We start from the raw sequence: 25,118 nt of genomic DNA, 5'->3' as shown, positions 1-25,118 counted from the left end.
CCGTCCACAGGGTATGGCATGGCGTTGCAAAATGGAGGGATAGCCTTCCTTCTTCAAGATCACTTTTACCCTGTACAAATCTCCCACTTTACCACCAACAAAGCACACCCAGACCATCACATTGCCTCCACCATGCTTGACAGATGGCGTCAAGCACTCCTCCAGCATCTTTCCATTTTTTCTGCGTCTCACGAATGTTCTTCTTTGTGATCCGAACACCTCAAACTTAGATTCGTCTGTCCATAACACTTTTTTCCAATCTTCCTCTGTCCAGTGTCTGTGTTCTTTTGCCCATCTTAATCTTTTCTTTTTATTGGCCAGTCTGAGATATGGCTTTTTCTTTGCAACTCTGCCTAGAAGGCCAGCATCTAGGAGTCGCCTCTTCACTGTTGACGTTGAGACTGGTGTTTTGCGAATACTATTTAACGAAGCTGTTGAGGACTTGTGAGGCGTCTGTTTCTCAAAGTAGACACTCTAATGTACTTGTCCTCTTGCTCAGTTGTGCACCGGGGCCTCCCACTCCTCATTCTATTCTCGTTAGAGCCAGTTTGTGCTGTTCTGTGAAGGGAGTAGTACACAGAGTTGTACCAGATCTTCAGTTTCTTGGCAATTTCTCGCATGGAATAGCCTTCATTTCTGAGAAAAAGAATAGACTGATGAATTTCAGAGAAAGTTATTTGTTTCTGGCCATTTTGAACCTGTAATCGAACCCACAAATGCTGATGCTCCAGATACTCAACTAGTCTAAAGAAGCCCAGTTTTATTGCTTCTTTAATAGGACAACAGGTTTTTGCTGTGCTAACATAATTGCAAAAGGGTTTTGTAATGATCAATTAGCCTTTTAAAATGATAAACTTGGATTAGCTAACACAACGTGCCATTGGAACATAAGAGGGATGGTTGCTGATAATGGGCCTCTGTACGCCTATGTAGATATTCCATAAGAAAATCAGCCCTTTCAAGCTACAATAGTCATTTCCAACATTAACAATATCTACATTGTATTTCTGATCAATTTGATTTTATTTTAATGGACAAAAAAAAAATTCTTAGTGACCCCAAACTTTTGAATGGTAGTGTACATTTACCCTGTCTTGGAGGTCCTCATAACCTTTCAATCACATTTAGAAAATGTTATACTTAAGTTTTAACTAATGTCAACACAACATTCTCAGCATGCAAATGTGGAGCATAAGAAAGCAGATTGGAATACATCCCCATCATGTTTCTCTCCAGATTTAATGGAAATTTGCATTTGAGGATTGTATTGTAGTCCCACTATTAGGTGATATAGACACACATGCCATTTTAATTTAATTCATAGGACATTTGAACAGCATTTAATCATACAAACACAACCATATATTTTTTTACACTTTAGAAAGTATTCACACCCCTTGACAATTGAAAATGAATTACATTTAGATATTGTGTCGCTGGCCTACACACATTTCTTGTTAACAAATTATAGTTTTGGCAAGTCGGTACGAACATCTACTTTGTGCATGACACAAGTCATTTTTCCAACAATTGTATACAGACAGATTATTTCACTTATAATTCACTGTAGCACACTTCCAGTGGGTCAGAAGTTTACATACACTAAGTTGACTTTGCCTTTAAACAGCTTGGAAAATTCCAGAAAATGATATCATGGCTTTAGAAGCTTCTGATAGGCTAATTGACATCATTTGAGTCAATTGGAGGTGTACCTGTGGATGTATTTCAAGGCATACCTTCAAACTCAGTGCCTCTTTGCTTGACATCATGGGAAAATCAAAAGAAATCCGCCAAGACCTCAGAAAAAAAATTGTAGACCTCCACACGTTTGGTTCATCCTTGGGAGCAATTTCCAAACACCTGAAGGTACCACGTTCATCTGTACAAACAATAGTACGCAAGTATAAACACCATGGGACCATGCAGCCGTCTGTCACGCCCTGACCTTAGAGAGCCGTTTTATTTCTCTTTTGGTTAGGTCAGGGTGTGATGTGGGGTGGGCATTCTATGTTATCTATTTCTTTGTGTTGGCCGAGTAGGGTTCCCAATCAGAGGCAGCTGTCTATCGTTGTCTCTGATTGGGAATCATACTTAGGCAGCCTTTTCCCACCTGTGTTTGTGGGTAGTTGTTTTCTGTTTTGTTATTCTGTACCTGTACCTGACAGAACTGTGCGCTTTCGTTTTTCCCTTACGTTATTTTGTTTGAGTGTTTTTTGATAATAAAAATCATGAACACTTACCATGCTGCGCTTTGGTCCACTCCTTCCGACGAAACCCGTTACACCGACGTACCGCTCAGGAAGGAGACGCGTTCTGTCTCCTAGAGATGAACGTACCTTGGTGCGAAAGTGCAAATCAATCCCAGAACAACAGCAAAGGACCTTGTGAAGAGGAAGGAAACAGGAGGAAACAGGTACAAAAGTATCTATATCCACAGTAAAACGAGTCCTATATCGACATAACCTGAAAGGCCGCTCAGCAAGGAAGAAGCCACTGCTCCAAAACCGGCATAAAAAAGCCAGACTACGGTTTGCAACTGCACATGGGGACAAAGATTGTACTTTTTGTAGAAATGTCATCTGGTCTGATGAAACAAAAATAGAATTGTTTGGCCATAATGCCCATCGTTATGTTTGGAGGAAAAATGGGGAGGCCTGCAAGCTGAAGAACACCATCCCAACCGTGAAGCACGGTGGTGGCAGCATCATTTTGTAGGGGTGCTTTGCTGCAGGAGGGACTGGTGCACTTCACAAAATAGATGGCATCATGAGGTAGGAAAATTATGGGGATATATTGAAGCAACATCTCAAGACATCAGTCAGGAAGTTAAAGCTTGGTCGCAAATGGGTCTTCCAAATGGAAAATGACCCCAAGCATACTTCCAAAGTTGTGGCAAAATGGCTTAAGGACAAGGTATTGGAGTGGCCATCACAAAGCCCTGACCTCAATCCTATAGAACATTTGTGGGCAGAACTGAAAAAGCGTGTGCGAGCAAGGAGGCCTAGAAACCTGTTTCAGTTACACCAGCTCTGTCAGGAGGAATGGGCCAAAATTCACCCAACTTATTGTGGGAGGCTTGTGGAAGGCTACACGAAACGTTTGACCCAAGTTAAACAATTTAAAGGCAATGCTACCAAATACTAATTGAGTGTATGTAAACTTCTGACCCACTGGGAATGTGATGAAAGAAATAAAAGCTGAAATAAATAATTCTCTCTACTATTATTCTGATATTTCACATTCTTAAAATAAAGTGGTGATCCTTACTGACCTAAGACAGGGAATTTTTACTAGGATTAAATGTCAGGAATTGTGAAGAACTGAGTTTAAATGTATTTGGCTAAGGTGTATGTAAACTTCCGACTTGAACTGCATCTGTATAAAGTAAGAATTGTTGTGGACTAGACTGACCCCAGGCATGACGTCGCTCTAGTCTAGCCTCTGGGACACATTGTGGCTCTTTGTCTGAGGGCACATTAATATTGCAGATTTAATTAATGGCCTTGGGTTAATATTTTCCTTTTGGATGGGGCTGTGTGGTCACATGGGTGTCTTGTGATTATACAGAGATGGTGGCAGCTATCCAACCGTCTACTAGATGAAGTGACAGAAAAAGTCAGATTCAAAAATAAGGGCTGAATATAGCTTGGGCGTGCAGATTTCACGATTGTCTGAGAAATACTTTGCACTCTCATCTAACAAATTGTCTATAAAGAGAGTGCAAATTATAAACTTGTTCGTTTCTCTATCACATCTTAACCCGTCTGGCACTTGGATATCACAAAACATGATCAGTACTGATCAACACAGAGACAGCTGTGTGAGGGATGTTTTCTTTGCCCCACCCAAACACTGAAAGACAAAACTGTGTGAAGTGATGTCATAACTACTGCTTATGCAAACCAGCTGTGTGACCTTATGGGCTGCATGGGATACCATGGTGTGTGTGTTTGTGTGTGTGTGCGTGCGTGTTCGCAGTTGAGCTTTAACACATTTCCCGCGAGCCAAAACCTTGCCTGTATATCTTCCCTCCATCACAGCAGATAGGACTGAGTGAAGTAAAGAGAGAAGTATCTAATTAAGTTATTGAGAGGGCTACAACTTTTGTTTACACAGGAAATTAGATGAAAATGTCATGATTTATTAAAAATGTATTTTATTTTCCAAATGTATTCTTATCGTGAACTTTAGGATGCTAGTAGAATTAAAACAGTCATTCTGGAATGTAAAAAAATACAGAAAATTAATTAAAAATAGAACTGAAAGCAAGGTAACACTTATGCGCTGAAATGTTCTCGAAAACGGCAGTTTCTTCCAGTTAGATACCCAGCAGTACTCACTGTTTTGCTGAATTTATTAAAAATAAACATAGTGTTGTAATGTTATGTATAATGCAAATTGTGACATTCCCCTTAGTTCCTGATTTAAAAGGTCAGCAATATGACTTCATCATACCCAGCGGAGCGACTCTCTGCTTGTAGATATTTGTAAACAAGAAGTCACCCTGCTGTGTATACAGTGTACTTTAACAATAGATTGGGTTGGGTTGTTAAGAATGCCATTCTGCAAAAATGTAGTATTGCCAAGCTTTGAACGACATATATTAGGGCAACTAGGCTAACAGCATGTATAACACACACTAAAAGAGACCCAAACACTACCTTGATGTCACAAAAAGCAGCAAGTAGTTTGTCCATATGATCACTCCTCCTCCCTATACAATATACAGTATCTCCACATGGCAAGCTGGTGAAAAGGATTTCTTTGGCTTAGAACAAAGCAAGTGTGAATACAGAAAAACAAACAGAAACATCATATTATATAACATTGTTCCGTAGAATACTGTATGTATTAAGTGTCTAATTATATACTGTTACAAATGTATTAAAAAGAGAATAATACTGACTTATTTAAAAGGACTGGCACACCTGACCTCTTTATATACACGACACTGTGTCCCAGACCTTATACACATAAGTCTGGTATGGTTTTCAGCAGTCACCATTGTGACACTGTGTGGATCTAGTTTTTCTAACTTCTGTCAGGCCATTGGCTTATCTGGGTTTAGCTTGCAGTAATGAAGGGGAGAATTCCTTCCTGCTTCGTCTCCTACAGATTGATACAATGACATTAAGCACCAAAAGAAGACCCCTCTCCAGGTCACTACTGGGGACCTATCTCCCCAAGCAATCACCTTGTCTGCTTATTTTAATAAATTGTATTCTAAATTTTTTTGCTGACACACATGTACATTCTCGCACGGACACAAAGACACTCACATGCCAACACACATCCGCCTGTACACACAGAAAACAAGCACAAACACACACTGCTTTTACACACACAGCAACACTCCTTACACGCACACACAGAACACAATAACACAAACACAACCAAACTAGCTCAGCTTCCACTCTGATAAGTTTGTAAACAGATTCAAGAATGTGTTATTTTATTTTCTCCTTTTTATGATCAACTGAGGACCAATTTGAGTGGTAGTGATGCAGTGCTTCAATTTATGGTTAAAGGATTTATGGAAGGAAGCTTAAAACCTGATGACATGTGCAGGCAGGGCCCCTCCTGGGCATTGAAAATGACCACATGGTTGATGTGACCCAAGCTGCAGTCTTAGAGCCACTGGTGATTGACAACACTCCCTCCCCACAACCCAGTACTAACCCTGGCCCAGTCTCCAGCCCTGTATGACGTCAGCAACCCAGGGACAGGGACACAGCCCTCGGCATCATCATCATTCACATCATCATCAACACCTGTTCATTGTATTCTTATGGCTACTTTACCATGGGATTGTCCCTCTATTTGAATTGTTGAGGCATGTAGTCGAAGTGGGGCACACAGAGAGTCTGAAGGAGTGTTTATGTGAGGGTTAAGAGGGGTAGTTCTAGTCCCTAATGTCCATGGTAGGATGGGGTCTCTGGGGTGTTCTGGGGAGGAAGGGTTGGTGTTGGAGGAGGGGTGTGGGATCTGATCCATTCTTTTCCAGGTGTTCTCAGGGGTCTTCACAGCTCTGTGTCTGCCGTCTTGGTGGTGGAGTGGCCGTTGGTGGGAGGGGGCTGGGTCTTGGCGGCCTCTTGGGAGTCCCCGTTAGCAGGCTTCTCCAGGATCTCAGGGGGGTTGAGAGGGGCAACAGACACCAGGGTGTTTCCGTGGTTCTCCTCATCAACTGGGTACGCCTCCTCAGCCTGCACACATACACAAACACACACAGTCAACATCAACAAGCTGCTCGTCAATGATAAACAAACATGATGTCTTTCCTCCACTAGCAGCACTGTCTTTGTTACTCTGAGGCACATACCCGGTGGAGGGCCTTTATCATGTGACATCACTACTGACTGGTCTTAGAGAAAAGTAGCTGTAGCTTTTTGACCAGGAGATGAAACATTTGTATGCATACATGCACACACGTACACAGACACACACACACCAAACACACACTCCTCATCTCATTACATTGCTCCACGGCACAGTTGGCTTATGTTCAAGGTTAACCAGTGGTGCTAAAATGTATAATAAAGTAGTATACAACCAATGAATTACAAGCTAAAGTCATACACAAATGAGATCTAGAAAACATGCTAATAGCTCTAGAGTAATACACCTAGAGGCCTAGAGGTAGAATCAACCAGAAACAAGTCGTTTTTTGGGGTATCAGCCAGTGTAGTAAGAGATAGAAGGTGAACTGACCAGCCTCATGCCCTTGGCATTGTGTCCACGGTTGTTCTTCATATAGTAGCATCCGATGATGGCAGCAGCCAGCAGCAGGCCAGTAATGAGCAGGGGCACCAGCACAATGGGAGTGTGTGTTCCCCACTGAGGAGCTGCCTCCACTACACCCAGCTACACACACACACACACACACACACACACACACACACACACACACACACACACACACACACACACACACAGTGAGAGAGAAACAGACAGACAGAGATAGAGAGAGATCTTTGGTAATAGACGGAGCCATATCCCACTGGGCAAAACGTGGTTGATTAAATCTTGTTTCCACATCATTAAAGCATTTTTTTCCCTATGTGGTGCCGTTGACTCAACATGGAAAAATGATTGGTTTTACAAAAAGTCAATGTAAGGGATTGTTTTTTTATCCCAATTTTAAACTAAATCCAATGTCATGGTGAATTTTTTTGTTGATTTCACGCCAGTTGGCTCAACCAAATGTAAATCAAAAATAGACTTGAACTGATGTCTGTGCCCAGTGGGATCATAGTGACACCAGTTTAAAAAAATTGTTAGGACATATCTTATAGAGTTTTATACGCAAAGACACACACGGAACACCTATAAAAGACAATAGGCTCAGCTGGCAGCCATATTGGATTTCGACATAAACAAAAGCATAGAAAAAATCTGGAAGTTGTTGTCCCTAAACGATGGTGTATAGATGGACCATACACTTGCGAAATGTGCCACCGATAAGTTAGTATAAGTATTGAAAAATGGACAGATGAAGACGTCAGGGTGCCAAAAGCAGTACAAGAAAAATAACATTCACGACATAGAAGGTAAGATGATGTATCAGATTGTTTACATGCTTGCTCATCTGTTTGTCGGTTTGTTTGCCTGCTTGCTAGCCAAGGTTAGCCGATCTCGTCCTCAGCTAAACAGCTAAACTAGCTAACTAATTGTTAATTCAGGAATGTGTCAACTATGAAGACATGGGCTGTTTTCAAGTACGGCTTAGCAAATGTGCGACCTTACTTGCAAGCCAATGACAAATGCAGCAAATAAATGTTTCAAATAAAAAATATACAATACAGTCCAGTAGAGTAAACGACATTCTACTGAACTGATTCTCTACACTACATTTGCTTGTTTTGTCACAAACTGAAATTAGGCGAACTATTAGAATTTTAGCAACCAGGAAATGGCTGAGCAATTTCTGCATATATATATATATATATATATAACATTTATTTTTTCAATGTATTTTGTTAATATTCTTATTTTTATATAATTATTATTCTACCACATTCTCAGAGCAAAACACATGCCCAACCAACAGTCTGAAAACTGGAAGATACGTGCTTCTTGCAGGAGACGGGGAGACTCACATTTCATTAACATCCCTCCCTACCCTAGCCCTTCATTCTTCACCTACCCTTGCCCCAAACTTCACCCCCCCCAGTCAGCCGGAGCCTTTCAGAATGGAAAGAAGTTGACCCTAGAAACTGATCCATCATTTCCCTTAGGCACTGATCCATTCTTCCTCCCTTAATGCAGCATTACAATTTGGGGTTTGATCATCTGATCCTAGATCAGTGCCTAAGGGAAACTTGCACCGATAGCCCTCCCTGGTTCCCTGTAAGATACTTAGGATTTCCTTGGCATTCTCTGTGTTCCAGCCCTGGCCTTGAAGAGGGGCGTCACAGACTAGCACGTATTTGTGCAGGATCTGCATCCCAGTGTCCCGGAAGTGAAGCCAGTCCTCTTTGCGTTCCGTGGAATCCACGCTGCAGTCCTCGTACTTCACTGCCCAGAAACACATCTCCCCTATGTACATCATCGTCAGCAGGTGGGTGTCTTGAAGATGCCTTCAGCCAGGAAGTTGGCGGTAGCAGAGTTGTGAAACACCACCCCATCGTTGAGCTTCACGGAGTTTCTCACATGCAGCATCCTCATCAGGTAACGTATGCCCTCCTGAAGACACTTGAGGAAAATGGCTTTGTTCTTCTTGATCCACTGCTTGCGTTGGTGGAGTGTGTGGCAGTACATGTAAATCAGTGCTCCACGTCTCCAGTAGAGGCACTCTAACACCTCTATCCCCAGCACTGACTGCACCTCTTGGGCCGGAACCAGTCTCCCGGCCAGCACCTCTGGCTCTGTGAGGTCCTGCAGCAGCTGTTGGATCTTAAAGGGTGAGCAGTCCTCCGGGAACTCCTGGTCCACCAGCTTGTTTTCCTCATAGAATGAGTGTAATCCTGAAGCAGTTTAGGCAGACTGTTACTCTCCCCCCTTGTCTGTATCGAAGAAGCATTCTGTAAATAGTCATCATCTTGTTTCTCGGTTCTGAGGCTGGCGCACTTATTGTCCAACTCAAAAATCCTTCTCTCCAGTTCGAACGCCTGTCTTCTGCAGTCGTCGGCCATGACTAAAACCGCGATTTCTGCATAGTGCATCTTTAAGAGTGACTGATGACGTCACAGCTATCACGCACTCACAGTGTTAATTAGCCTGACTCCCAAGTTCAGCTAGTCACCTGTGTATGTATGGGCAGAGAATCTCAGTTAACATTATATCTCTAACCGTTTAATCCTTACCTTTGCGTGAATGCACAGAATAAGTACAGCATTTGTTTCCTTGTGTCATATTTTCGACATTGTACAGCATTTTATACACTTGTTTTTATGCTAGCTAAGAAACTACTTTTAGCTACATTTTGCCTGTCAGTTGACTAGCTAGCTAAGTTGTAGCCATTTGTATGTTGTTTTTGAGGCACTGTATTGTTATAGCAGATGATACATGTTTTTCTTGTTTGTTATTGCTAAATATATGTGCCTTATTATAGGCAAGTCAACCCCGTTTCCATGATTTCTGGTAGATCATCAAAATAAATAAATCACTTCACGTTTTTGGAGTCATTCTGCAGTTTTTACCTAATTAAGTAGAATACTATTGAAAATGAATGATGAAAGTTAATTTATATGCCTAAAACACAAGTTGAAAATGATGCTGTTCCTGCTTCCTGTTGACAATAACTTTTAATAAATAGCCCAGTGTCAAAAGAGCGCTTTGAAGTGTCCAAATCAATAAACAGTTTGATATATTGAAAACCTAAATGTACAACCTACACATACATGTGCCGCAAAAGTAATCATATTGCTTATATTGTTTTTTACGGTCACGTTCGTGATGAGAGACGGACCTGGGCGCAGTGTGATTTGAGTTCCACATTTTATTTCACGGTGAAACTTCCAACAAAACAATAAAACAAACAACGAAACGTGACTTACGTGGTGCAACAAGCACATACACAAACAATATCCCACAAAGCTCCAGGGCGGGTCGTAGCCCCCGCCCAGATCCCGGATCCGACCATGGCGCCCGGCTGAACGCCATGCCTGGACTGGGCATCGGCGCAGAGGAAGGCTCCGGCCTTGGAGCGGTACTGGATGCCGTGTCTGGACTGGGCACCGGCGCAGAGGAAGAGTCCGGCCATGGAGCGGGACTGGACACCGTGCATGGACTGGGCACCGGTGAAGAAGAAGGCTCCGGCCTTGGAGCGGGACTGGACGCCATGCCTTTACTGGGCACTGGCGCAGAGGAAGGCTCCGACCATGGAGAGGGACTGGACACCGTGCCTGGACTGGGCACCGGCGCAGAGGAAGGCTCTGGCCATGGAGCGGGACTGGACACCGTGCCTGGACTGGGCACCGGTGCAGAGGAAGGCTCTGGCCTTGGAGTGGGACTGGACGCCGTGCCTGGACTGGGCACCGGCGCAGAAGAAGGCTCTGGCCATGGCACCGACGCAGGAAGCTCCGGGCCGTGGACCGTCACTGGAAGCTCCGGACCGTTGACCGTCACTGGAGGCTCCGGGCTGTTGACCGTCACTGGAGGCTCCGGGCCGTTGACCGTCACTGGAAGCTCTGGACTGGAACCATTGCTGGAAGCTCTGGACTGTGAACCATCGCTGGAAGCTCTGGACTGTGAACCGTCGCTGGAAGCTAGCTCTGGACTGTGAACCGTCGCTGGAAGCTTTGGACTGTAAACCGTCGCTGGAGGTTCCGGGCTGTAGAGGCGCACAGGAGGCCTAGTGCGTGGAGCCGGCACAGGACGTACCGGGCTGGGTGGGCACACTGGAGGCCCGGTACGTGGAGCCGGCACAGGTGGCACCAGGCTGGGGAGGCGCACTGGAGGCCTGGTGCTTGGAGCTGGCACAGGTGGCACCGGACTGGTGACACGCACTTCAGGGCGAGTGCGGGGAGCAGGCACAGGACGTACCAGACTGGGGAGGCGCACTGGAGGCCTGGTGCATGGAGCCGGCACAGGACTGGTGACACGAACTTCAGGGTGAGTGCGGGGAGCTGGCACAGGACGTACCGGGCTGGGGAGGCGCACTGGAGGCCTAGTGCGTGGAGCCGGCACAGGTGGCACCGGACTGGTGACACGCACTTCAGGGCGAGTGCGGGGAGCAGGCACAGGACGTACCGGACTGGGGAGGCGCACTGGAGGCCTGGTGCGTGGAGCCGGCACAGGACTGGTGACACGAACTTCAGGGTGAGTGCGGGGACCTGGCACAGGACGTACCGGGCTGGGGAGGCGCACTGGAGGCCTAGTGCGTGGAGCCGGCACAGGTGGCACCGGACTGGTGACACGCACTTCAGGGCGAGTGCGGGGAGCTGGCACAGGACGTACCGAACTGCGTAGGCGCACTGGAGGCCTGGTGCGTGGAGCCGGCACAGGTGTCACCGGACTGGTGACACGCACTTCCGGGAGGGTGCGGAGAACTGGCCAATGACGCACCATACTGCTGACAGGATCTTCAGGTCTAATGTTGTGCAGAACACACTTGACCAACATCTCTTTCATCTCTGTCTCCCCCAACTTCTCCATTGCCTCCCTGACGGTCTCTGGCTCTTTAGGACGAGTGTGGGGATCTGGCACAGGACGTACTGGACTGGGGAGGTGAACTGGAGGCCAGATGCGTGAAGCCGGCACAGGTTTCACCGGACTTATGTCACACTCCTCCAAACGCCTGTGTTGCCGCATACTCTTAGCTAACCCCATTCTCCGGTATCCTTCCTCACACTGTTCCATCGACTCCCAGGCGGGCTCTGGCACTTCCCCCTGCTCAGTTGGCCACCCCTTGTGCCCCCCCCCCAAAGAATCTTGGGGTTTCTGTGGCCGCGGTCCCCGGCGTCGTTGCTGTCCTTCCTGAGTCCTCTGCGACTCCCGCCAAGGAAGGGTGTCGCATCCACTCATGACATCCTCCCATGTCCAAAACTCCTTTACCTCATGAATACGCTGCTTGGTCCTCTTTTGGTGGGATATTCTGTCACGTTCGTGATGAGAGACAGACCAAGGCGCAGCGTGATTTGAGTTCCACATTTTATTTCACGGTGAAACTTCCAACAAAACAATAAAACAAACAACGAAACGTGACTTACGTGGTGCAACAAGCACATACACAAACAATATCCCACAAAGCAGGTGGGAACAGGGAACCTTTAAGTATGATCCCCAATTAGAGACAACGAACATCAGCTGCCTCTAATTGGGAACCATACTAAGAGCACCAACATAGAAATAAAAAGACTAGAACACCCCCCTAGTCACCATAGAGAGCCCATATGGTCAGGGCGTGATATTTACGAGCATCTTATAAACTGCATATGCACCAAAACCCTTGTTGTTTTGACAAGTGGCAATTAATCACTCATATTGATAAGGGGGAAATCAAGTTGTATGCGCTGTTGAAACTAGCACAACTCAAAAACCACATGGAAATATTGTTTGCATTACTTGTTAAAGGAAAACCGGCTGAAGACAACCAGCTACATTTTGGAGTGATGCATTTTGATTTGGGGGTCGCCAAAACGAAAAGAGAAATGCAACACTTTGTCAATTTGTTAATCACTCATATTGATATCACTTTGAAATCAATAGAGCGGAGCAGAAACTTGTACGCGCTCTTTAAACTAACACTATTCAAAAGGCCACAGTGTATCTGGTTTGAATCTGAGAATAATTTGTATATCACTGGTTAGAAGAGAATTTGCTGTCATTTAAATTCTAGAATGTTGGATGGAAGTGTTTTTTTGTTGTTTTTTTGCTTTGTTATTTAACTTCAATGAATCACGATCCGCCATAGGATATCAACAGTGACACGTTGCCTGTTATTTGAGTGATAATTTGACTCTCAAATCCATGTATTGCTGTGAGGCTTTTATACACAGAGCACCCAAATGTTCCCTGCCATTTGAGTTTGAAAATAACAGTGTAATTCCTGAAACCACCGGCACCTATGACAGAATCAACGGTACAAAACCAATGATATTGATCTTTTTTAAGCAATCGATTTTGTGTCATTGTGATTACTATAAACGTTGACACTAATAGCACTAATCTAAGGTAAAAAGGATGTGTAATTACCATCAATTCAATGTGGCCAAAATATAAGGTTGTTCATGTACAGGAAATTAGCACAAATAATCTTATGTAGCTTTATTGGACAATCTCACAGCTAAATATGGCACAGAAACCTAAACATTTATGGTAAACTTCAATCAAGATTAAAGACCAGTTAACTGTAAAGGAACAGTGCCTCTCCAGAGCACAATCTCTATCTCTTTGCCTGCTTACACTACCAGGCAAAAGTTTGGACACACCTACTCATTCAAGGGTTTTTCTTTATTTTTACTATTTTATACAATGTAGAATAATAGTGGACATCAAAACAATGAAATAACACATATGGAATCATGTAATCATGCATTCTCTCAACCAGCTTCATGAGGTTGTCACCTGGAATGCATTTCAATTAACAGGTGTGCCTTGTTAAAAGTTAATTTGTGGATTTTCTTTCCTTCTTAATGCTTTTGAGCTGATCAGTTGTGTTGTGACATAGTAGTGGTGGTATACAGAAGATAGACCTATTTGGTAAAAGACCAAGTCCATATTATGGCAATAACAGCTCAAATAAGCAAAGAGAAACAACAGTCCATCATTAGTTTAACACATGAAGGTCAGTCAATCTGGAATCTTTGAAAGTTTCTTCAAGTGCAGTTGCAAAAACCATCAAGCGCGATGCTGAAACTGGCTATCATGAGTACCGCCACAGGAAAGGAAGACCCAGAGCTACCTATGCTTCACAGAGTTCAAGTAACAAACACATCTCAACATCAACTGTTCAGAGGAGACTGCGTGAATCAGGCCTTCATGCTCAAATTGCTGCAAAGAAACCACTACTAAAGGACACCAATAAGAAGAAGTGACTTGCTTGGGCCATGAAACATGAGCAATGGACATTAGACCGGTGGAAATCTGTCCTTTGGTCTGATGAGTCCAAATCTGAGATTTTTGGTTCCAACCGCCGTGTCTTTGTGAGACGCAGAGGAAGCGAACAGATGATCTCCGCATCTGTGGTTCCCACTGTGAAGCATGGAGGAGGAGGTGTGATGGTGTGGGGGTGCTTTGCTGGTGACACTGTCAGTGATTTATTTAGAATTCAAGGCACACTTAACCAGCATGGCTACCACAGCATTCTGCAGCAATACACCATCCCATCTAGTTTGCACTTAGTAGGACTATCATTTGTTTTTCAACAGGACAAAGACCCAAAACACACCTCCAGGCTGTGTAAGGGCTATTTGACCAAGGAGAGTGATGGAGTGCTGCATCAGATGACCTGGCCTCCACAATAACCTGACCTCAACCCAATTGAAATGGTTTGGAATGAGTTGGACCACAGAGTTAAGGAAAAGCAGCCAACAAGCATATGTGGGAACTCCTTCAAGACTGTTGGAAAATCATTCCTCATGAAGCTGGTTGAGAGAATGCCTGATATAGGATTACAATTTTAAAAATCCAATAGATAACCCTATCACATTTTGGAACATATCCTACAGGATTTTATCCTCTAGGATAGAATCATATAGGAGTCCAATGGGACTGGTTCCAAAATCTGATAGGATTTTCTTTTGGATCTTTAAAATTGGAATCCTATAGGATTTCATTACTAGGGGTTAAGCCATGCCACACTGGCTGTATCTATGGAGGGGACGCTGGGAAGCTATGGGAGATTCCTCTATAGAATTAGGAATTAGAATACTAGAATGGACATGAACCTTCTTATGATGGTGCAAAGATCAGCCATTTTGGTCAGGGAGTTGGTCAATCATGGTTTGCCAGTGCTGTGATAAGATATTATGTAAAACAATGAATGTGAAGAATTTATCTGCACTATATGCGTGTTAGCCAGCTAGCCAGACAGTTTTAGAGGAATGATTCCGTACATTTTTCAAATGAACTTACAACATGAAAACATTCCATTCAAACAATGCAGTCAAGCCACAGTCACACACTGGCTAAAATTAGTTGATGATAAGACGTATACAAGTTGTTAATGCAACAAGTACTGATATTGTATCATATAATAGCACTCACAGCTTTAAAAGAAAGATAATCTGAGACATTTCTGGTCTTTTACATACATTTTAGAGGCTATTTATACATAAAATGTATATAAAACCCATATAAACCGTATTTATAAATAAATTACAATATTTTAGGTTGACTATAATTCCATAACAATTGCCAATGCATCACATGCCTACTTTTATTTTCCTGCATAAGTTGCATCACCTATGCCTCTACTGCCATTAATTCCAATTAGACTGGTTTTGGATTTCTCCCTGACCAAGATGGCTGCCATTTTGTCCCCATTATGGAACTTTTAGGGTTTATGACATAGCCCCTCTAGTAATATAATAGGATCGCTCTGGATTCCTCACTCTGGTGCCTGGGGACTGTTCACGTCATGGTTAGTTCACTACCCGGCTTTATGCCAAGCCTGTTATTTATATTAATCCAGATTGTGATTTGTAAGTGGGGCCCTGCATAGCATTCCACTGCCTGGTTGGTTCCCTACATTGTCCATATCTCTCTCTTATAAAACTATCATGGTACCTGTGTCGCAGTCCATTTAGAGTTCTGTACATAAAAGATAGCATGTGAATCAATACATTTTCCCTTCCATCTATCGCTATGGGGATGATGACTATTCAGTAGCTACAGTTGTTAAAAGTGACAGGGAATAAGAAGAAAATAGTCCTAGTTTTCTGCTCCCATATGTATGAGTGTGTTGAAGTGGACATACCTGGCCCTTGATGCCTTCACTGACCAGGCTCTCTGACAATTCTTTGACACCACCTGTAAGGAGAGACCAATGGGAGTTAGAAAGATACCTTCTTGGTAATTCAGTGAAATATTCAGATTGTCTAGATTAGAATACTATAGCGTTCAAAGAAACTCATTACTGAAACATATTGTTATGATTATCATTATTATGAAACCTACCATCAGCGCGTGTCAAAACCAATGTGTTAGAGTTCTCTTCCTGGAACACTTGAAGGTTGCAGTCCCCTGTGCACCAGGCTGAATCCTCCAAGATTCTCTTGGTCTCCAACTATGGGAAAAGCATGTCAGTTTAACGATCATATATTGTTATGCTCAACTCTCAACTATGAACACAATGATTTATGTGTTAAAACCACATCACCTTGTTGATGACACTGATATCTAATCTGTTTATTCTCACAGAAAGCCAGAGGTCCACAGAGTATTTTGGCACGCCCTGTTCCAGTGACCCAAAGGGACTGGGCTGCGCCGACTGCTGTGGTTCTCCTAAGCAGGGAGGATGTCTATCCTCATCTTAACGTCACCACACCAAACACACAATGACGGTCATGGTTTGAGCCGTCTACAAACATACACTCTGCTCTCTTTCTCAGCGTTCTCTCCCTTCCTCTGTAGAGCTAATGCCTCTCAGATGCTTCACAGTAGACTTGCAGTGTTAAATGCTGTGTGGGTGTGCGTGTGAATCTGTCCAGCTGAGTGTGTGAGTCAGTGTGTTCACCACGCCATATGCCTTTGTGTTTGCGTAATGGAAGATGGATAGCGTCGAATGGAAAACAGCTCGTCGACCACACCCCATCTCTCTCTCTCTCCCACCTTGGTCTTGAACTATAATATCATCACATTGCACAAGGATCTTGGGATGGGAGCTCTTCCTCCCCACTCTGTGTAATGCGATCCAGACAGCGCTTCTCTTCCCCATAGGCCGCTATGTGCAAACACAGCATCCTCAGTCAGGAGTTCCACATCTACAGCTACAGCCTGGTCTCCCCATAACGCTGAGCTATCCTATGGGTAGGAAGGAAGGAACCCTGCACATCCCACATCAGCTCCCCATCCCTACTACTCCCAATGAATTCTACCCTACAGTACTAAGCTAATCCGTGTTTAGTATCCTGTCTCCCTCTCGTCTTCTTCTCTCTGCCTCCTGTTCCCCCCTGCCCCCCCCCCCCCCCCCTCTCCCTGCTTAACCAGTAACTCATTAAAGCTATGCTCAGGATCTCTAACGTTCGTCACAGTGGGCCTCTCTCAGGGATGACCTCAGCCTCACTATTGGCAACCACAACACGATGTCTGCATTTCTATTTATTTTCATTTAGATTGAAATGGGCTCTACGAGATTGCCGTTTGTGATTGACATCTAAGGCCTTGAGTGAGACTGGTGTGTGTGTTCTTTATAGTAATTGTGTTATTATTAGCTGCTGCCATTTATAGTTTTGACTGAAACCTCAGAAAAGGGGACAGCGTTTCTCATGGGAATTTACAGGGATGTTTTTTAGAGAACACATTCCAGGACTTTTCTCATTAAGAGATTTTCCACTACTTTGGAGTGGATCTCGGTTCATGGGAACGGCTCCGTGGATAGAAGGTGATAGATAGACATTACTCTTGTCTTATCAAGGCTTTCCCAGCAGCTCACCCACTCTCTGTGAACGCTTATCTTTTTCCACTTGTTTCAGACCTGGTCCCCAGGCCAATTTCTCTGGTTGAATCATGCTAGGATTAGCAGGCTAGACCCACACGTCAATCCCTTATTGTTATGATAAGGTGTTTGTTTTTGTACATGGGTACATGTCTTCATGGAATTATCATGTCATCAGTCAACACTACCATGGTGTTTCATTCCATCTCACACCGAAGGTTCCACTACACCAGTTCCACTCTACACACCCTGCTGTTCTTCCATTGACCTTTGGCCACTGGAGCACACAGAGACGCCCAGGGAGGAAAGGTTGTCCTCCTCCCCGTTTGTCTTCTGTGACGACAGACGGACGGATGATTTAGAACGGCTAAAGAATGTCTGAGAACAGATCTGCCTTTATCAGGCCCCATATTTCCAACGAGCTATTTGGAACATATTCATCTTAAACATATTAAGTGGAATGAGACAGAGACTTCCTCCGATGCCAAGGCGCTGGGAGCCAGATAAGGGCCAGGGTATATGAAACGTGGCACCAGGGCTGAAGGGTAAGAGGCCTCATGTATGTCTGTTCGTCTCCCAGGCAGTTGGCTGGTACAGGCTGATAGCTCTGTAAGGGCTGTGGTTGGAAACAGAATGTAGTACAATACACACCGTGGTAGAGGCAACTGTACCAGAGGGCAACTGTACCAGAGATACCCTTGTATGCGGCTTAGACTGTATTGTTCTGTTTTATGATAGACGAGAACTAGGTGGGGTGGTAGAGCACACAGGCTAATATGGTATGGGAGAAGTCCATAAGGAAACATTTCATAATGACAGTAAAACATGTTGCTACTCACACAGCTGGTTTCTGAAGAAAGCTCCACCTTGACTGCATCCTTGTCCTTCACTGCCTCCTTGTCCACACACTCAACATTGGGCTGCAGAAACACAGAGACTGCATAAAGCTTTCACTCAAGTGTTGACATCATCAGATTCTGTAAGTTTGTCTCTCCAGTCAATCACAATCTGCTACATTCCCTCTACATTGAGTTATGATATGGGGAATTCAAAGTTAATTTGCTGTCCTACAGTTGTGTCAAGTTGGCTGGATGTCCTTTGGGTGGCGGACCATTCTTGACACACACAGGAAACAGTGGCGGTTCTAGACCATTTCAACTGGGGGGGCCAAGCTGGGGCCAGGAGTACTGTTAGAGGGGCCAGTTACATTAGATGCTATAGTTGTCATATCCTTTTCTTCACTGCATTGCAGGCATTAGCAGGCAAAAGACCATGTTCATAATCATTAGTGTTCCGCGTTGCCACTGTCTAATAACGGGTGTAAAAAAAGAACGATAGCAAAAATGTGTTATGTAAAAATTATTTGTGGCATTTAGGGGGGCCACAAGGGGGTCCAAAAATTTTGTCACAGGGGCACTGGCCCCCCCCTGCCCCCCCCCCCCCCCCCCAGAACCGCCCCTTACAGGAAACTGTTGAGCGTTAAAGAAAACAGCAGTGTTGCAGTTCTTGACACTCAAACGGTGCGTCTAGAACCTACTACCATACCCTGTTGAAAGGCACTTAAATATTTTGTCTTGCCCATTGACCCTCAATGGCACACATAGACAATCCGTCTCAAGGTTTGAAAATCCTTCTTTAACATGTCTTTACCCCTTCACCTACACTGATTGAAGTTAACACCTAGATAGTCTATGTCATGGAAAGAGCAGGTGTTCCTAATGTTTTATACACTCAGTGTATATACTAGATGACTAACAGGGTGCACTGTTTTGAATCCATCGTGCCTCCATCTTGGAACTCCCCCACCGTTGTAAAAACATATTTTGGAAGCTATAGAAATTTGTTTTTGACACGTTTATTATATTACAGACACCTTAATGCATACTTTTAAATGATATTATGTGAGATAAACATAAACAATTTAAATATATAACATTTTTCTCAAAGTATAATTTTTTGAAAGTTCTAATGTTACGGTCCCCACTACAACAACAAAATACTTAAATAAATGTAATTTTGCACTTGAAACATTTAATTGAAATACTGTAGAATTCCATTCCTTCCTATGAAGGAATGCTTTTTCTGAGAGGAGTGCCAATATGGCTGACCAGTGGCTTCAAAGCCTCTCATTGGCCAATACATAGCATCAGCAATTCAGGGTTTATATACATCATTGTCCTGAACTGTCTTTCAGAATTTCATTATGACACAGCATCTAAATATATTGTAGGCATTCCCCATTAGTTAGGTATTACTCACATTCACAAGAACCTGTGTCTTGGGTACAACCAGTGCATCAGTTGCTTCAGTGCCCTGTGTGTCTACACCAGGTCCAGCCGTGGTTCCAGAAGATTCACCTACTGCTAAGGGGTCACTGTTTGGCACCATGGAGGAGAAGGCAGTGTCCTGGTCTGATCCAGGAGCACTGTTCCCAGTAGTGTCGTAAGCTGTGGCGTCGGTGACGGTAGTGGCCGTGTCGTCTACAGGGGATTGAGGGATTGCGGTGGCATAAATACCATAAAAGAAATGTTTACATTGAAAACATATTTTATACACAAGTGAAGCCGCTCCGAATAGGCTACCCAGTCCCCTTCATGAATCCTCCCAATCCCACCCCACCCTATCCTAACCCAGTCACCTGATGTATGTCAATAGAAGTGAAGAAGAAAACAAACAAACAAGACAAACATTCAACAGGTACTGGTAGAGACGAGCAGGTAGACAGGACAACATGATAATAACAGACTGGACAGGCAGACAGGACAACATGATAATAACAGACTGGACAGGCAGACAGGACAACATGATAATAACAGACTGGACAGGCAGACAGGACAACATAACAATAACAGACTGGACAGGCAGACAGGACAACATGATAATAACAGACTGGACAGGCAGACAGGACAACATAATAATAACAGACTGGACAGGCAGACAGGACAACATGATAATAACAGACTGGACAGGCAGACAGGACAACATAATAATAACAGACTGGACAGGCAGACAGGACAACATGATAATAACAGACTGGACAGGCAGACAGGACAACATAACAGTAACAGACTGGACAGGCAGACAGGACAACATAATAATAACAGACTGGACAGACAGGACAACATAATAATAACAGACTGGACAGACACCACAACATAATAATAACAGACTGGACAGGCAGACAGCACAACATAATAATAACAGACTGGACAGGTAGACAGGACAGCATAATAATAACAGACTAGACAGGCAGACAGGACAACTTAGTAATAATAATCTGGACTTTGGACAGGGATGTTATTAATGTCTTACTTGTGACTGTAGGGTTGTAGGTTGCATCTTTGAGTACTGCTGTATCAGAGCTGGGTGTATCTGTGATGTCCGTATCAGGTGCAGCAGAGGGATCAGTGGGGTCATCTCCTTGAACTCCATCTGAGAGAGAGAAACAAAAATGAATCAATACAGTAGACCTGATACTGTCCCACTGTTCAGAGCTTAATGCAACCTTACCTCGCATCCTTAGTGCAACCTTACCTTGCAACGTTAGTGCAAGGCCTTTATGTCCTGTAATGATTGTAAAGCATGTCAAACAACCAATGAAACGGACAATGCAAGACTGGTTTTGCTTCACATAGGCTAGTGACAGAATTGTACTAACCCTTCCACTGTAGGGAGCGCTCAAACTTTATTTAGTATTCCTCTCTTTCAGACAGTAGCTCTGCACTCTCTATAAACAATATTCTAAAAAGCGCCGATGGTAAATTACTGTTATAGCCCGGCTGTAGGTATCCAGAAGGCTAATCTGTGGGATGAGTTTTGGCATGTGGGTGGTGTGTTTGTGTAACTGTGGTTCAGGGGTGGAGGTCAGGTTAACACTGCCTGGCCCCTATGACCGACACCCTGCTCCAACGTGCTTGGAAACTCTGACCCTGGCAATTTGATTGGGGTAACTCATGGGTACACTCGGAATGGCTGCCTGGTATCGTTATGCAATAATTTCCATGGTATTTTGGAATGTTCTATCAACTGATACTCAAGAGTTGATATTCACGTAATAATAAGGAATTCCCCTCGACCACGCCCAGAAGTTGGGGAAAACAAACATTCTTTCCCATTGACCCCCAGTGGTAAAAACCCAACATTGTTTTTTGTTATACAGAAATCACAAAACATGCCGATAAGCTGCTGTGTTGTTCAACGTACATGTAACCAGGTTAAAAATCCTGACCTACGGTTCCTAATGCTCCCACATAGGGAAATAGAACCTGCGAGAAGAGCCCTGAAAATGTTGATCATTTGAACGTGGAGTACAGGGCTTAACATGTCTCTCAAAGAGGCTAAAAAAAGATTTGGGCTTGGAAAGTTGAATATTTGTAGGAGTCGGGTAATTGATCGGGTAATTGATTAAGGGAGGAAGATTGGAGGGAAGGAGAGGGAAGGTTGAAAAGACTGAGGGAGGCAGAGGTTTGAATATGTTGAAGCTAGCAATAACAAGGGAGAGGGTATGTCCAGGAAGATTGGTGTCAAGTTCAAATCAAATGAAAGTTTATTTGTCACATGCGCTGAATACAACAGGTGTAGACCTTACAGTGAAATGCTTACTTACAGGCTCTAACCAACAGTGCAAAAAAGGTATTAGGTGAACAATAGGTAGGTAAAGAAATAAAAACAACAGTAAAAAGACAGTGAAAAATAACAGTAGCGAGGCTATATACAGGCACCGGTTAGTCAGACTGATTGAGGTAGTATGTACATGTAGATATGTTTAAAGTAACTATGCATATATGATAAACAGAGAGTAGCAGTAGCGTAAAAGAGGGGTTGGTGGGTGGCGGGAAACAATGCAGATAGCCCGGTCAGCCAATGTGCGGGGGCACTGGTTAGTCGGGTCAATTGAGGTAGTATGTACATGAATGCATAGTTAGTGACTATGCATATATGATAAACAGAGAGTAGCAGCAGTGTAAAAGAGGGGTTGGGGGGGCACACAATGCAAATAGTCCGGGTAGCCCTTTGATTACCTGTTCAGGAGTCTTATGGCTCGGGGGTAAAAACGTTTTAGAAGCCTTTTTGTCCTAGACTTGGCACTCCAGTGCCGCTTGCCATGCGGTAGTAGAGAGAACAGTCTATGACTGGGGTGGCTGGGGTCTTTAACAATTTTTAGGGCCTTCCTCTGACACCGCCTGGTGTAGAGGTCCTGGATGGCAGGCTGCTTAGCCCAAGTGATGTACTGGGCCGTACGCACTACCCTCTGTAGTGCTTTGCGGTCGGAGACCGAGCAATTGCCGTACCAGGCAGTGATGCAACCATTTACATTTACATTTACATTTTAGTCATTTAGCAGACGCTCTTATCCAGAGCGACTTACAAATTGGTGCATTCACCTATAATATCCAGTGGAACAACCACTTTACAATAGTGCATCTAAATCTTTTAAGGGGGGGGTTAGAAGGATTACTTTATCCTATCCCAGGTATTCCAGTCAGGATGCTCTTGATGTTGCAGCTGTAGAACCTTTTGAGGATCTGAGGACCCATGCCAAATCTTTTTAGTTTCCTGAGGGGGAATAGGCTTTGTCGTGCCCTCTTCACGACTGTCTTGGTGTGTTTGGACAATTCTAGTTTGTTGGTGATGTCATGACGTTGCCCTCTTTGGGTACAGTGAGCACTATTCCCCCCTCCCTCTGCACCATCCCCCTACCTCTCTCTCTGTTACACTCAGGCTGCTGTGGTCAGAGAGGTCATAAATTCCTGGAGGAGAATCCTGCCTCAGGGCCAGACAGTATAGAGAGAGTGAGTTTCATAGAGAGAACAAAGGAATTTCTTCCACCTCACAGAACTGGAGGTCCAAACAATATTTATGTTTTGGAGAATGTATAAAAGATCGGTGAAGAATCCACCTACGAACTGGTCCGTTTGGTACAATTTTGTGAGACTCATGAGAGACAATTCGTCCACATTACCATAACGCTGTTTATACAATAGCCTCAGTTATGAGGCTTACATCTAATTGTTGTATAAAATGAATGAGTAAGGATGATACTATTTGTGAAATGATATGATGTTATGTAATGATGTTAATGTGAGATAATTGTATTTCTGTTTAAAGTTTCACTAAGTCATTGGCACGCCCCCAGGGGCACAGACAGGACCTGGCGTCATGAGACAGCCCTTTTCTATGTTCTGAATAAAACCCCCACCTGGGTTTTCTATCACCAGACCGAGTTTACCTCAATTATGAGAGGGCTAAGGGTTGAGACCAGACCAGTACCTCTATCATAGAGGAAAATAAGGTTTAAGTAGATTGCTGAATCTTTTAACCATCCCACGTGGTTAAACTCTTAGACTATTGATACCGACAGAATAAGAACAAGTCTTTGATATTAGTTACTAGTCTGCAGCTAGGAATTCGGTATCATTGAATGCGAAGACTGACACCCGCCGAAACATCTATTCTATAACGACATGAATTAATGTCACTCTGAACTATCTATTCTAACCGACAGAGAGAGAGAGAGAGGGCGGATAAACTCTCCAACAGAAACAAACTTTTCAACAGAGATCCCGACGACACACTGAGCGTAAATATATATATTGATTGCAATTATTCCCGAATGAGTGAGCGTTCATGTGCAAAGGGTTAGCATTTCAATTGTTATAATTATCAACTCTGTAGTGTCTTCTCAGCTGACCCCCACTCCCCTTTTGTCTAACAAGCCACCATGCCAGTTTAGCCCACTAGGGCACATCCCCCTATCATTTCTTTGTAACCATATCTACTTTGTTTGTTTGTGTGATGCATTTCTGTGAGTACTTAGTTAGTAAATAAATGATTTTAAGACAATTGATTTATGGATGACTCATAGTGAAGACTGGGTTTGTGTAGATAACCAACAATTTACGACGTTTGGAATGAGACTAACGTGAGGTAAAGAATAATTAATTAATCAGAAGACTAAGTGATCAGATATTAAAATATCAGAAAAACGATCTAATCTTTTAGAATAAAGCTGTAACATAACAAAATGTGAAAAAAGTCGAGGGGTCTAAATGAGCACTGTAATGTTCAATCCACTCACTACTTGTAGCTGTATTTAACGTTCGTTTGTTGGTTTTGGCTAGCTTATATTGTTCCGGTCGGTAGCTAGCTAGCACTCACTCATATGGCTGATAGCGCCGTCATGGAAAGGGACATGAGGGAGGCCCTACAATATTACATTTCTCTAAGTAGTGAAAACTATTGGGAGAAGGCAATGTTGAAAAGTAATCTTTAGACATGTTGTACTTTTCTTAAAATGTAGTTGACTAAAATACACCGGTGAGAATTGCATTCGAAAAAGATTACGTTTTTTCTGTGAACCAACGGTGTACCTAGGTAACAACAGGTTGTTTTCGCCACAAGCGGGCAGGGCCACAACGTTCGTATTGATAATCAAGGAGGGGCTATGCGTTCTCTGAAAAATAATGTATGACGTGGAAGGTGTATTCTACGACGCAGATTGCATTGAAAACATATTTTATACACAAGTGAAGCCGCTCTGGATAGGCTACCCAGTCCCCTTCATGAATCCTCCCAATCC

At 43.7% G+C, this 25,118-nt stretch overlaps 1 protein-coding gene and 1 pseudogene across 1 annotated transcript in view; both read right to left on the bottom strand.

The window, feature by feature from the left end:
• Window positions 1-4,136: 4,136 nt before the first annotated feature.
• The window catches only part of LOC106572541 (uncharacterized), a 42,505-nt gene continuing 21,523 nt past the window's right edge, over window positions 4,137-25,118 (bottom strand). Inside the window, exons 3-9 of the mRNA XM_014146792.3 lie at window positions 20,852-20,971; window positions 19,799-20,019; window positions 18,379-18,459; window positions 16,060-16,168; window positions 15,860-15,912; window positions 6,709-6,861; window positions 4,137-6,203 (exon numbers count right to left, since the gene is read on the bottom strand). Coding sequence (XP_014002267.2) covers window positions 6,021-6,203; window positions 6,709-6,861; window positions 15,860-15,912; window positions 16,060-16,168; window positions 18,379-18,459; window positions 19,799-20,019; window positions 20,852-20,971 — 920 coding nt within the window. The 3' untranslated portion in view covers window positions 4,137-6,020. The remainder of the gene's footprint in view (window positions 6,204-6,708; window positions 6,862-15,859; window positions 15,913-16,059; window positions 16,169-18,378; window positions 18,460-19,798; window positions 20,020-20,851; window positions 20,972-25,118) is intronic.
• LOC106572542 (RAB7A-interacting MON1-CCZ1 complex subunit 1 pseudogene) lies at window positions 8,021-9,929 on the bottom strand (annotated as a pseudogene).

Source organism: Salmo salar, chromosome 15 (genome assembly GCF_965601325.2).
Source record: "Salmo salar chromosome 15, fSalSal1, whole genome shotgun sequence".
In the NCBI taxonomy this organism is placed as follows: domain Eukaryota; kingdom Metazoa; phylum Chordata; class Actinopteri; order Salmoniformes; family Salmonidae; genus Salmo; species Salmo salar.
The sequence above is the reverse complement of the archived record's forward strand: the minus strand, read 5'-3'. Positions and strand labels throughout refer to the sequence as shown.